A 13,915-nucleotide genomic window follows, 5' to 3' on the forward strand; every position below is an offset into this window, starting at 1 on the left:
TCGTGACAATCTGTGTACTAGGCTAAAATCACATGTGTATGTTCAGATAAATATGTACTGAAGTGCTGCTGAATTTTTGTGAGGATGTGTTAATTGATCAAGCAATCATTCTTCAGAGTGCCCTCCAAACTAGCCAAATTTATAATCTGGAAAAATATATCAATGTTGCAAATCTATGTATGTCTACTCAGAAGTGAGTCCCATTGAGTTCAGTAAAGGATTGCAACCTGAAGGAACCCTGCAACCAACAAATCTCCAATGTCAATTCTGTACAGAGATGTAATACCAATTTAGTTGTATTTCTGGCAGTGTGCTTCTGTTCACCATGGGCCTAATCTTACAGTCTAGATGCTCCTGTGTCTGTTATGGACTGTACTACTTCTTACTACAGGGGATCACTAGTATTGTACATACTGATACATTTAAAAATTTCATTCCCTCCCTCTCGGGGAAGCCAGAAATTGTGTCGTGCCACAATAGATGATACATCCAGTCACTCTGGTAATCTTGCATTTAACCTCTTTAAAATACCGCATAATATGTTCAATTTTAATCTCCTTTCCTACAGAAAGGAAAATCTACTACATCTGTACCTTGACTCCTTTTAAGAAAAGTTAACTTTTAAATAAAAAGGTCAATGTGAAACTGATAAGTTTATTTCTGTTTGGTTTGATTTTGCCACCTATATCAACATTAAAGAACACAGTTGATCTTCGCCAGGGCTTTATTTATTTTTTCAGCCAGAACTCACTGGAACTAAGTTCTGGCACTTCTCAGGTAGGCGCCAAGGGAGGCATTCATGGTGAGTTCTGGCACCTTTCCCTAGAAAAATAGCAATTTTTGCCCAAAACAGATATGACAGGTTCCTATCCAAAGGGACTTAAGAATCTAAAACAGATCTTAAATAGACACTAGTAAACAACAGAGGAAGGGGTTGTTCAGCCAGGGGTTAGCAAAGATTTGGGACATGGGCCGGTTTGTGATCCTGCAGACGCTGTAGTAGGCCAGAGTGCGTATGCACACACAAACGCTATTTCCGGTGCTCCTTCCGGTGCAGAGGAAGCGTACACAGCTTCACGTTAGCTGCAGGAGCTTCCTGCAGCCAATGGGAAGCCGCCCAGCGTCGCAGAAGGCGGTCCCCGCTCAACTCCATGCCGGTTTAGCATGGTGCACAGGAGCCAACCAAGCGGGTAGGAGGGATCCCCGAGCGGGTGGTGGGGGTCCATAGACCGGTTAAATGACCCCCATTGGCCGCTTCCGGCCCATGAGCCTTAGGTTGCCTATGCCTGGTATAAGCTCTGTAAAAGTAGCTCTCCAATTCCGGTCTTAGCATGGTGCAACTGAAGTGTTTCTGTGTGTCACTTATGGCGTAATACTCCTACTGAACCATTGAAAAGATAATAGGATTTGCTGGAAGCCCTGCTATGCTACCTAAGGCCGTGATGGCCACCACAAACCTTCAGGGTGGCTTAAGGGGTATGATTAAGTGCAACATCACAGGTATGCCTAAATGATGAAAAATGACCTCTGGTGATTTAGCCAGTGGTGCTAAATAAATGTGAAACAGTAGATGTGTTAATGTGGAAGGCCTTTTCCTGGTTTATGGATCTGGCAATACTGAACAGTGATGACTCTTTACTTGCTTCCCAATGTCTAGTTTACTTGCTTCCATTGTCTACATTTAGAATGTAAGAATCTCCAGTTGCCTGCCTTTTGCAAAAGAATTCTGTGGTTTTTTCCCAGTATTAAAAGGATAAAAAGGAAATACTATTATTTTGTTACAATTTCCTTCTATTTAGGTGAGATAAGGTTGACATGCTTCTTTCTAATGTACTAGGTTAACTCTAATAAAATATGTGTTTAGTCATCTCTTCTTTAGAGGAAGGAAGGCCATTTGGGAATATCAGAAAATGGGTGTTGCCAACCATTATAAATTTTAATTAGGTGCCACTGTGATTACTACTTAGCTATGAGGCAATGGTGTAATTATACCTGCTTGTTACTCTGTGCTCTTTTTCCGGGATGTTTTGAAGTATTAAAATCATTATTGTGTTGCAGTGAAGACAATACTTCCAGCAGTGAAGCATTTGACATCAGCTGATCTGCCCTGCGATGCCTGCTATTACGCATCAGCCAAGCACTTCAAAGATAAAGTTGCTTGCCTCTGTGGAGATGTGATGCCATAGTTGAAATGGGTCCATTTTATCTAGTCTCCTGCCACCTCCACCTACCCTGCCACATTCACCGCTGGCAGAGTAGTGCCGTTGCCACTGGTGGCAATTTGAAGCAAGACTGCACTGATTTGGGGTGAGATCTCGCCCCAAATTGCAGGTCTCATGCGCTCCGCTAGATCTCGCCCAAAATGGATGTGATCTTGCTGAGGTGGAGGTGGGGGGCAGGCAGGGTAAGAATGGACGTTCTTCCTGGGGCACTTCTGTCACCTGAGGCAGTGCCCTCACCCTGTTTAATGGCTGGCCTGCCTCAGTATCTGCAGTGAGTGTGACATTTAGCTTAGAATCAGGCCTGCAAAAAAGTCCACAAAAGTTACTAATCCACCTGCCAGCAGGTGTTTACGTTAGCCATTTGCAGCCTAAGAAAAAAAAGAAAGTTCCAGCTCTGCTCTGCTGAGCCAAGTCAATTTGTGCCATAACTTTGGGGGTGTGTGTGTGTGTGAAGTGGCTGCAATCTCCTCTCCCAAAGCCTGCACACTCATGTGAACTTGGCCACTACGTCACTTTTGCGTGACAAATGCTGTAACATGAAGCTTGCTGTAAAATTGTAGCACCCTGCTGGTAGTTAACGCTTAGCTGGAATGAAATATTCAACGCAGCAATAGAGAAATTAAAATTATAATTTATTTGTCAGACAAATAAATGAGAGACACAGTGGTATATGGATACCAAAGCTCTGCCCACTCCAGCCCTGATGGCCAGCACTTATATTTCCTCAGCCCAGCCCCCTTGCTCCTCCTTTGGCTGCCTCTGTCCAATCAGCCTGGCTGAAATTCCTATTGGCTGTTTGCTAGAACCAATAATAAAAGATACACCCATTTCCTATTACCTTTTATGGGAGACAAAGAGCTATATTGCCTTCTATCCATAAATGGCAGACAAGTAGCCATATATCTTACATTTGCCCTGACAAGGCACCTTAATTACCAGATCATCTTTGCCCTATTGCCCTATTACCCCTTCACTCCAAAACAGATGGCTAAAAGAGATGGCTCATGGTTTTAATTTTTATCTTAAACAGAGATCTTGGGTTCACCTTCTCACACACCATCAATGAAATAAGAATCTAACATAAGGATCTAACATTTATTACTTTCTAAATCCTTTGCATAATTACATTAAGCCAATATATTTCATACATTAACATATATAGCTTTTTAGAAGGAAAGGAACTTAGTAAAAACAGTTTCCAAAAGCAACCCCTTAAATTTACACCCCCCTTTCAAGCCAGCTGCTGTTCCTATTAGCTCTTGCCCTTTAACCTTATGAAAATATGGCTCAAGTCTAATGGGAGGCACCTAGTATTATTTTCTGTTAAACAATAAATCTCACTATTTACCAACTCTTAATTGTGTTTTTGCAGCTTGATTGTATTCTGTAATATGTATGGTCACTGTAACCTTTGCTCCCAGCCTGTAATTTCCTTTTACAACTTTGAGGTACTCGTCTCCTGCTAATGCTATAAATCAGAGGGGCCCTGTTTAGGAAGATAAACATCTGCCAAAGTACTTAGCCAGCTGGTTTCTGCCTGGCATGAAAGATACAAACATTTACAAATACATTTTTAAAGCTCATTTTAAAATACAGGTCTTGATCAGATGCCTCAAAATAATCAATGGACAACTGATACCATAGCTTTATTTCAATTATGAAACATGGGGGTTGGAAAAATAGTTCCATTAAACAAGTTAATTGCTAGCTGCCTTTGTTCTTTGCTGCCTGCAGAATTCAATTTCCAACACCGGGCTGCCCCATTTCTGCTGTGGTTGTAGAGGCTGATACAGGAGAGACATGTTTTGCTGCAGCTGGGGCTGAGGAAAGCGTCAGGCTGGGATGACACAGGCGCGCCGTGGCATTTCTTTTTTCTGCACCCGCACTACCTTAAATCTGACACTGCCTGCAGCAGAAACAATGCAGGCAAAAATCTTCAGTAAATAATAATAATAATAATAATAATAATAATAATAATAATAATAGATACAAGCTTCAGTTGCTGGGGGTTGGACTAGATGACCTTTTGGGGTACCCTTCCAACTCTACAATTTTATGAGTCTTGGCTAGGGCATATAGCTATCTACACTGTTCAAACAGGAGAAGACAACATTCCCCCCACCTTCCCCGGAAGTTGAGGGGGGCGTGGCCTAGCCGTGCCTTCTCTAGCAACCCACCGCTCTGTGGTCCTTAACCCCTTGCTTCACTACCTACCCAAGACAGGCTTGGCTGCGGTTATTGTACACCGCGCTCCCCAACGACGCACGCGCGGCCTTTACGCCGCGCTTGTGACGCGCCGCGCCGCGCTCGGGGAGAACTCTTCTCCTGTGACGCTCCCCTGGCGAGGAGGCCGCTGAGGGGGCGCGAAGAAACCTCCAGGGGGAGCCCGCGGCAAGGCCGCAGCGGGCCCTGGCTACCGGGAGCCCGCTGGGCCCGTTCCTTCTCTCTCTTCCTCTCTATCGCTCTCTCCCTCCGCCCCCACGTTCTCCGGCTTGCGTCACGCCCCGCCTGCGTCACCCGGACAAGATGGAGACCGCCGAGGAAGGTAACGGCCTGGAGCCTCGGGCGGCTTGTGTGAGGGGGGCGGGGGGGGGCGAGCGGAGGGGCGGGGAGGAGCCCGGGCCGTCGGCCTGAGGGTCGCGGGTGGGGGTGGGAAATAGCCTGGCCTGCGCCGGGGAGGCGTCCCGTGGGGGGTTCTGCGCGCCTCACCTGAGCTTCCCTCCCTTGGCCCGCCGGGGCGCCTCAGGTGCCGCTTCGGGGACGGTTGGCGTCGCGGGGGGGGGGCTGTCAGGGAGGGGTGTCTCTCTGTGTGTATATATATATATTTGGTATGCGTGTGGAGGTGTGGTGTTGTTGTCGGTCGCTGTGTGATTTGTGTGTGTCGGTGGCGTGCATGGCAATTGTGTGTGGTCGTGGTTGGCAAAACCTTACAACTGAACATCGGGGTGCCGATGGTTGTGGGTTGTTGTTATTTTGTGGGGGGGGGGCATGTTGTTGCTCTCGTGTGTGTGTGTGTGAACTTAGCACGCGAGGGGCGAGCGATTTCATCTGGGCAGATGCGGCACGGAGGGTGTTTTGTGTGTGCTTATTGACAGCTGTGTGTTGTTGGGGGAGGTGGGGATGCTGGTTTGGGATTCTCAAAAAAGACCCAACAAAGACCCCATCAGAAACGGAACGCTGTGTGTGTGTGTGTGTGTTGTGTTGAAGTGTGCGTGTGTGTGTGTGTGTGAAAGGTGGTTGTGATTGTTGACATTTGTATGCCCCCCCCACCCGGTCTGCAGATCTCGGGTCCCTTCACAGCGCAAAAACATTATATTAGAAAAAACCAACCAACCAACCAACCACAAAATACGTACATAAAACCAAGAACAAATCAATACCTCCCTGCCCTGCATCGCCTCCTTGGTAGGGAGGGAAAGGCAATGTCCGGTAGGGTTGGATTGAGCTAGGTGTCAGTCCTCTGGGATAGCTCAGTCCGTAGATCTTGAGACTCTTAATCTCAGGGCCAAGTAAACTCTTCCATTGCAGGGGTTGGACTAGATGACCCTCATGGTCCCTTCCGACTCTACAATTCCCTGATTCTATGACTGTGGTGATGTGTGTGAGCTGGCTACACAATCCCCTCGCCCCATGGTAGTGTGGCTCTTAGGTAACCTTTCAGAGAGGTGAGGCTACAGTTGTAGGCAGCTGCAGTGAGCTTTGACAGCTGCTTGGTTTTTGTTTTCTTTTTCCGCTGCAAAGTAGGGCATTTTTTTTTACAGCTCACCCTCCAAAAGCTGCTGGGTGGGACATGTTCCAGAATAGTAGGTGCATAGCTGTCAACTTTCCCCTTTTCTTGCGAGGAATCCTATTCGGAATAAGGGAATTTCCCTTAAAAAAAGGAAAAAGTTAACAGCTATGAGTAGGTGTGCTAAGCATTTTCTTGTAGGAAATGGTAACAGGGTCCTGGGGTACCTTAGAAGACTAAATGGGTTTGGTTTTATAAGTAGGAGCCTACTGCATCAGAAAGTTTGTGCCACAGTAATTCCTTTGCTGCTACAGCTATAGGCTTTTGGTAAACTTTTCTTCTTTCACTTCGTAAAGGGAAATAAGAGGCATAACTCTGTGTTGAAAACATGGCATTATTTCCCATCTTCTGTTCCAAAATATGATTCGGAAAATGTAGTGGATTCACCTGGTGAGATGTTTGTTGCTTACTTTTCATAATGTTTGCACTCCTGAGCAAATTGTGCATCTTTGCATTGTTCAGCTTGTTGTGGTAGAAAAATGATAGTCTCACCGTAAACTTTTCTTTTTTCCTATTGATTTCTCTTATCCCTTTTCTCTGCTAAACTAGTTCTGAATTAAAAATGTCATATGCTATACCTGCTTATGTAAACAGCTTAACAGTCACAAGGGTAATTGGAAGAGAAAGGTTTGGATGCTTATTTAGGTAAAAGTTAGACAAGCGGCACACGTCCTCTAAAAAAACAACTTTCTGAACATCTAATCCATATCCATGTCACCACCCAAAAGTGATCAATAAATTAAGAACATTCTATGGTGTCACAGAAACATGTTTTGCTCAGATGAGATTTCCTTTAATTGGAAAAAAAGAGTACTGAAATTGTATATGTTTTTAAATACAATTCATTCTATGTAAAATACAGCAACATTTGCTCATAAGCCAATTGAGTAGTTCCTGATTCAGAAGATATTAAATTAGATTGCTGGCACGTGAGCTTTTTGGGGACATGTATCCCCAGAACCTCTTACTTGCTGTATCATTGCTCTGATAATTTATTCTTGATGTCTGATTTACTTTTGGGCTTAGGAGGGGTTTTGCTTACCTTGAGTATATTATACAGTATGTTAAGTATACAGTATGTTAAGAAGAGACCGGAATGAAGCGTAAATGAACTGGTAGTGTTGGCACCTATGATGTATTCCTAACCCCTATTTGAAAATGTAAGCTGCTACAACAGCCCTCCAGGAGCCGCAGTGCTAAAATTGGACACCCAAAAATCTTGACAGATAGGTCTGCTTTCCTTAAAGTTGTTGTCTGTTTAAAAATATTTTATTGTTTTTAACTTTATGGTAACAACAATAATAAAAAAGCATAATCAAAGTCTTCTTAAAAAGCTTGAACAGTGCAGTCTTCTGATGATTCTGCAAGTCTGTGCCAGGAGTTCATCCTAACATTGTAAAGATTGTAACCCAAATGAATCTGAGACATTTTGTCCCAGTTATTGGTCATTAAGACCTAACTTCATTTAATTGCTGAGGTGCTGAGGAGGGTAGAAGTAACTGCAAAGTTTAGTGTTTAACATTGCGGCATAATGAAGACAATAATGGACAAAAAGGAGTGTGGTGACTTGAAAATTTAGCCGAAGGCCTAATCTGCACTTTCAGAGTTTCCCTGGACAAGTAGAAAGTCATGTATGCCCAAACCCTTTCTTCAACAAGGTTTGGCCAGATTGTTTTCCTTGCTGTCTCACTAACTGAATGGAGGCCCACAGAATGAGACTCCAATATCACTCACACTACTATAATATTAAAAACAGAGGCCTAATAAGCTGACTCGTATATAAAACCCAATATGTAGATTTGGGGTCTCTGCAACTTGGTCTGGCAAATCACCACCTTGAAACGGGTTCAGCTGTTAAAAGAACTCAGTGTACACTTTACTGATAGACTGGACCTAGAGAGCTTGTCACTGGCCTTGGAGAATGAAGGCGATAAAATGAATCCTGATTTGCTCCATGTGCAGTGGAATAGTCCCTGTAATTATTGTGCGTCCTTGTGCTTGTAAGACTTCAAATCTTAATAATTTTCCATCTTATAGAGCGTAATCTCAAATTATTTTCCCTGTTTCGCAGTTCCACCAAAGACAGATAGGCCTGCTGGTCAGTAATATGTTTATGGAGCGGCCTTACCTCTCCTTTCAATTCCTCCACTTCTTTAGTTACTGCTTCTACTTTTTCATTCGCAGCCTCGGCCAGTTTTCGATTTTCGGATACAACGTCCTTTAGGTTTCCAATATCTTGTGAATGCTTAGCCACCTGTTCAGAAAGTTTGGTAATTGAGGATGTAGCTAAGTCAATTTTTGCAGTTTGGTCATCCACTTTTTTGTTCAAAATTGCAAATTGTTGTAACATTTCCTCTAGGAGAATGTTAGATCCCCCAGCTGCCATATCTTCACTTGTTAATTGTTCGGATTCTTCAGCTGGGGTTGTTGGTAATGGTACAGCCTGTAGAACCGCAGGGACTGAAGATCTACGAGCCTGGGAAACCAAAGTTGTTTGTACCAATTTGCCTTTCCCTGCTTTCGACGCAGCTCTTGTTTTTGGTTTACCACTCATTCCACACTCATTCCACACCTGTCTTTGGATTCAAGGTCAAGCTGTCAAAAGTTCCATGGGAAAGACAGGCCTCAGAGTGAGTAACCAGACCACAGAGAGACAAAACAAAGTCAGTTCTCAGGAAATTGTAAGTCCCAAACTCCACTAGGGGGAGTGTTGTTCAGTTCATGAAAGAAGAAACAAAGTTTCAGTCGCCATTAAAGTTCCTACAATTAGATAAATTAACCAGTGTCTTTAGAGAAGATCTTTTCCCTCTGGCAGAGCCCTCTCAATTTTGCCACAATAGTTTCTTAAAAGGTGCAAAATACAGTTACTTAATTGTATCCACCGGTAATGCCTCTAAGTATCTGTTTCAGCTTTGTAAGTGTATCCGCAACACAACCTTTTGCCCGCTGCAAGTCCGGGACTAGGGGTTTTCAAGTCTTTAAAGTTTTTAGAAGTCTAACGGAGGAGAAACCCCGAACAGAGTAGACACGATAACAGAAAAATAAAGATAACTTGCCTTTCCCTTCAGTTTCCAACTTCTCCAGACGTATGCTGTCTCTCATTTAAAAACCCTTTTGTACTGCTTCCAGCTTGTCAGTTCCTTTGCCTTTGATCATTAAGCACCTCCGGGAGACGGACTTCCTTTTTCTCGTCTCCCGCTTTCAGCCGAATTCACGAATTTGTAATCCAATCTCAAATAAATCCTACTCACGAGTAGTTAATTTGTGATCCAATGTGAAGGAAGAAAGGTCGGCGCTCATCGGTAACAGCCGCGCGGCTTCACTCCCGCAGAAAGAGCGATGAATCCACAGCACCGCTTCCCCTCCGCGCTTCCGGAGCCCCTTACGGGGTCCCTTCTTCGTTTTGGGGGTCGCTCTCGGTGCCCGCCGGATCCCACGGCCACGAGCTCACTCTGCTCGTGGTTTAACTTAATGGGTCGTCGCTTCGCCGTAGCGAACAACCCTTTTCTGCGGAGCCCCTCTTTGCTGCGCAAAGAGGACCGCCATTACTCGTTTCGCGCCGCCTCCGGAAGCTATTTTGGACACATTTCAACCAGCTGCTACCAGGTTTGGAATAAGCCAGGATATTAAACCATTTTTTGTTTTTACATCCTGGCTTGTTTCAGAGCTGGTTACCATACTTTCTCAGTTCAGATGGAATAGGACTGTATGGTTAATTGAGACATTTATTGGTTTAACTGCAACTCAAGCAAAGCAGCTATGTGCGTGAGGGAAAGGCCCGCGTATATCTTGGCTTAGTAAACTCAGGCATGTTAGTCCATTCTTAGCATATGTTAGCTACAATTGCTTCACTTCATGCCCCTTTCAAAAATGTTTAAATGTATATTCAGTTGTATTTTCTGACTAGGATTACTAGGTTAGAATTGTTCTTGTGTATTTGAGCAATAATAGTTAAATAACTATTTTAACCTGTATGTTAACCCAGAGCCATAAAATTAACATTTTCCCCATTTAATGATTTCTTCATTTAAACTGTATTAAATTTTAATTTTAAAAACATTCAGTTAACCCCTCCCACCACAGTGTTAAAGGATGTATTAGAGCTGGGGTAGTTAATTGTTTTTGCCCACCTTCACGTTTGTTTATCTCTCTGGAGGGGTTATATACCACCCACTTTTTCACAAATCCTGTCTCATACATTCACATACTTGGGACACACAACTCTCTTCTTCAGTACAGATCAGTCAAAAAGTGGCTTATTATCCCATGTCTGGTGACCATGAGGTTGAGATTCTCTTCCTCATTAGGGTGCTGTGTTTAAACCTTTCTGCCTACTTCATTTTTTTCATGTTCCCTAGTGCTGCCAAAATTGGTGAGGTGTTAGGGTTCAGAAAAATTTGCCTGGGGAACTGTATTAGGTCTTCTGGTTTCCCACTCCTGTACTGGAGAGTAATGTGGACCTTTATCAGAGAGCACTGTGAGATTTTCATGCTCCAAGAAACCTGTAAGATACCACAAACCTTGTTTCAAAGAACAATTTGTTACTTCTGGAAAAGAGAGTGGTGACTGTTATACTCGCTGCTTCTCTTAGATTCACAGTCCAGTATATTCTAACAGATGACAGAGACTGATTTTTCTTGTTTTGGATTCCACGTAGGACATTTGTAAATGTTTTATAGCTACTGTTAATGTTTTCACTACCAAATGGACATATTCTCTCCCTTCTCCCAAACATTGGAAGCCTTTAGGTGAATGTATTTTAATTCTTAGACAATATTTTAATATAGCTTTAGATAATTCAGAAGGTAGGTCTTAGAGAGGGAACATGTTGTGTGTTCATGTGCTCCCTCACATGCCAAGCTTGATTAAACTGCTGTTGCTTTGATGTCCAAACCTGGTTACTGTGGTTTGAATGCCTCCTACAAAGCAGGATTGTGTACCAGGATCTGGCTTGAAAATCAGTCTCAGAATGTATCTGGGGTACTATGTAATTTTGTTTCTTTGGCTGAATTGCAGCTGGGGGGTGTAGGCAAGGTGCTTGGAGTGTGGCCGACTACCTGTTTATGCAACCCTTGCTCTTTCTGGCTTACAACACAGCAGCTAAGGGAGGAATGGCCTCTTGGATTTGGGAGATGACTAAGGCCTTGTTTCACAAGGGAATTGTCCAAGCTTCCTTGAAGGAGGTATTTGCAAGATCACACCTAAAGAAACACTCCATTAACCTGAAGATAGTGCCAAATATGACCAGCTGCAAATCTTACCTTTTTTGGCAAGATGCTTAAGTGGTTGGTGACTGTACCAGGCATTTTTGTACAATACTAATTTTCGAGATCCATTTCAGTCTGGGAATTTTCTGTGATTTTGGAATCCCTCAACATTAAAAAGCATGGTGGAAGAGGCAGGTTTTCTACAGTTGCCTGAAGATAAACAACACTGCTTTATTGTTACTGTTTTATCTTTTTTTGTAAAATGCTTTGAGGTTGTTTTCTTTTACACTCAAGCAGTGTATACATTTAATGACATAAATAAATAATAAACTGGTGCCAGCAGAACCTCCAGGAGGAGTGTACCCAAGAACCAGGGTGCTATTACTGAGGTGATCCTTCACAGGTGATGGAGCACCAAACTTCCTTTGAAGTTGGAGCCATCAGCAAGGCCTCCCCATTAGATTTCAAATTACAGGCAGACTGATATGGGGGAACAGCTTCCCTCAGACTGGCCATCAGCTACTTGGGAGGCGAATCAAACACTACAAGAATATCTTATCTAGATTCATTTTCATTTTATTAGCTCTCATTAGCAACAGATAGAGAGGAGAAACAAAGTTGGGTGACATCAGCATACTGTTAACACTGCGCTCCAAATCTCCCTATGACCTTACACAGTAGTTTCATGGAAGGAAGGAGGTCCAACTATCTACTCCAGATTTATGTAGGATTTGCTTGGCAGGGGGTTGGACTCGATGGCCCTTGTGGTCTCTTCCAACTCTATGATTCTATGATTCTATGGTTGACTCTTTAGCCTTTTCTTCTCCCAAGAATATCCTGCAAGGCAGCAGGTATGGATTTCCCCCAGGGTTTACTCCTGAAGCCTTTCTCACAAATGAGTATAGCTGTAAGGCAGCAGAGGTTTAGGACCAGTTTTCCTTCTCCTAAATGAGCTATTTTCCCTGGTTGATGAGCCCCATCTGCCCCTCGTTTCCCTCTGTAACTGCCTTCTTGACTGTTGGACCCGCTATTGGTCTCATGCGCTCAATCTGCTGTAGCCTGTCTTTGTATGCAGGGGAAGTCCCTAACTCACTGAGGGTTTGAGACAGTCAAAGCCATATCCTGGGGGTGTAGCTGCTGTCTCATGCTGACAGCCTCTAGGAGCCACAGGTGAGAGCTGAGTACAAGATGGGCAAACTACCGCAGAAGGAGAATGAAGTGTGCCCCCCCCCGAAGTACAACCCCTCCCCTGCACTCCATGCATCCCACGCTTATCAGTACTCCTAAACCCATTTTTCCTTGTAAGGGGACAAAAAGTCGGCATGTGTGGGGTAAGGAAACCTTGTAGGTAATCTGGTCCCAAGTTATTAAGGGCTTTGTATACCTCATACACCTTGAACTTGTCCTGGTAGCATATCAACAGCCAGTGCATAGGTGTTACGTTTCTAACTTCTGTCGGAAATCATACTGAATCCAGAGTAGGCAATTGATCGGTTTCTCGGTTGTAGGAGCTACTCACAGTGCTTCTGTCTTGCCAGGATTCAAGCTCAGCTTATTTTCTCTCATCCATTTCACCACTGCATCCAGGCAATGGCTTCTCCTGAGTAAGATTTTATGGAGAAACAGAGCCGAGTGTCATTAGCATACTGATGGCGCCTCACGGTGAAACTTCTAACATCTGCTCCCTGCAGCTTCATGTAGATTTTAAATATCACTGGAGATAGTAGCCTCCAGGAGGCCGAAAGGCACTTGCCCCAGGCTACTCTCTGGACTCCCTTGAAGCTAGGATTGGATCCACTATAATACATTGCCCCCAATTCCCAATCCCTGAAGCTGTTCCAGGAGGATACCATGGTCAGTGGTATCAAAAGCCAATGAGGGGATCAAGAAACAGGAGTAAAGTTGCGCTCCCCTGTCCTCCCTCTGCAAATGTCATCCATCAGAGTGACCAAGGCTGACTCAATTCCGTGGCCAGACCTGTACCCAGATTGAAATGGATCTAAATAATCTGGGTCCTCCAAGAATGCTTCCACCACATCCCTCTCCACCATATTCCCCTAAAATGGGACATTAGCAACTGGTTGATAGTTGTTCCAATCCATAGGTCCAGAGGCGGTTTCTTTAGGAGTGGTCACATCAGTGCCTTTTTCAGTGCAGCTTAATAAGCCAGGAGGAACAGGATTTGATGGGGCACATGGTTAGATTCATGGCTGCCGCCACCATGTCCACATCAGCTGATTGCCTAAGGTGAAACTGATCCCACAAAACATTCTCAATACTGACACTGGGTACTTCATTTGGAGCTGCAACAGGTGCAGAGTGAAGATCACTCCAAAGACAAGTGACTTTATCCTCAAAGTGTGTTGTCAGTTGGTCACAGCGGGTCTTTGAGTGCTCCAGAGGGTTGTGTTGAACCAATGGCCATCTGAGAGAGACCCATAGTTGTCATGGAGGCCATGTTGTCTGAAGTTGGCCCGACAACAGCCTCTGTGTGACTATTGAAGTCACCCAGGATTATTGTTTTAGGGTCCTCCAACAATACCCCAGAGACTACCTTGGCAAGCTGGATCAGGGATACCATTGGGCAACAGAGTGGTTAGTAGCCCAGCAGCACCCCTGACCTGTCTCTCTGGCCCAATACCAGGTGCAGACCCTAGATGGGTGGGGTATAAATATAATAATAAATGATGATGATGTCA

At 44.2% G+C, this 13,915-nt stretch overlaps 1 protein-coding gene across 1 annotated transcript in view; it reads left to right on the plus strand.

Moving 5' to 3' along the window:
- The first annotated feature begins 4,613 nt into the window (after positions 1 to 4,613).
- MARCHF6 (membrane associated ring-CH-type finger 6) overlaps positions 4,614 to 13,915 on the plus strand; it is a 45,068-nt gene continuing 35,766 nt past the window's right edge. The window contains exon 1 of the mRNA XM_082234275.1: positions 4,614 to 4,767. Within this exon, the coding sequence (XP_082090401.1) occupies positions 4,749 to 4,767 (19 nt within the window). The 5' untranslated portion in view covers positions 4,614 to 4,748. The remainder of the gene's footprint in view (positions 4,768 to 13,915) is intronic.

Source organism: Podarcis vaucheri, assembly GCF_965113315.1.
Source record: "Podarcis vaucheri genome assembly, chromosome: 8".
Classification (NCBI taxonomy): Eukaryota; Metazoa; Chordata; class Lepidosauria; order Squamata; family Lacertidae; genus Podarcis; species Podarcis vaucheri.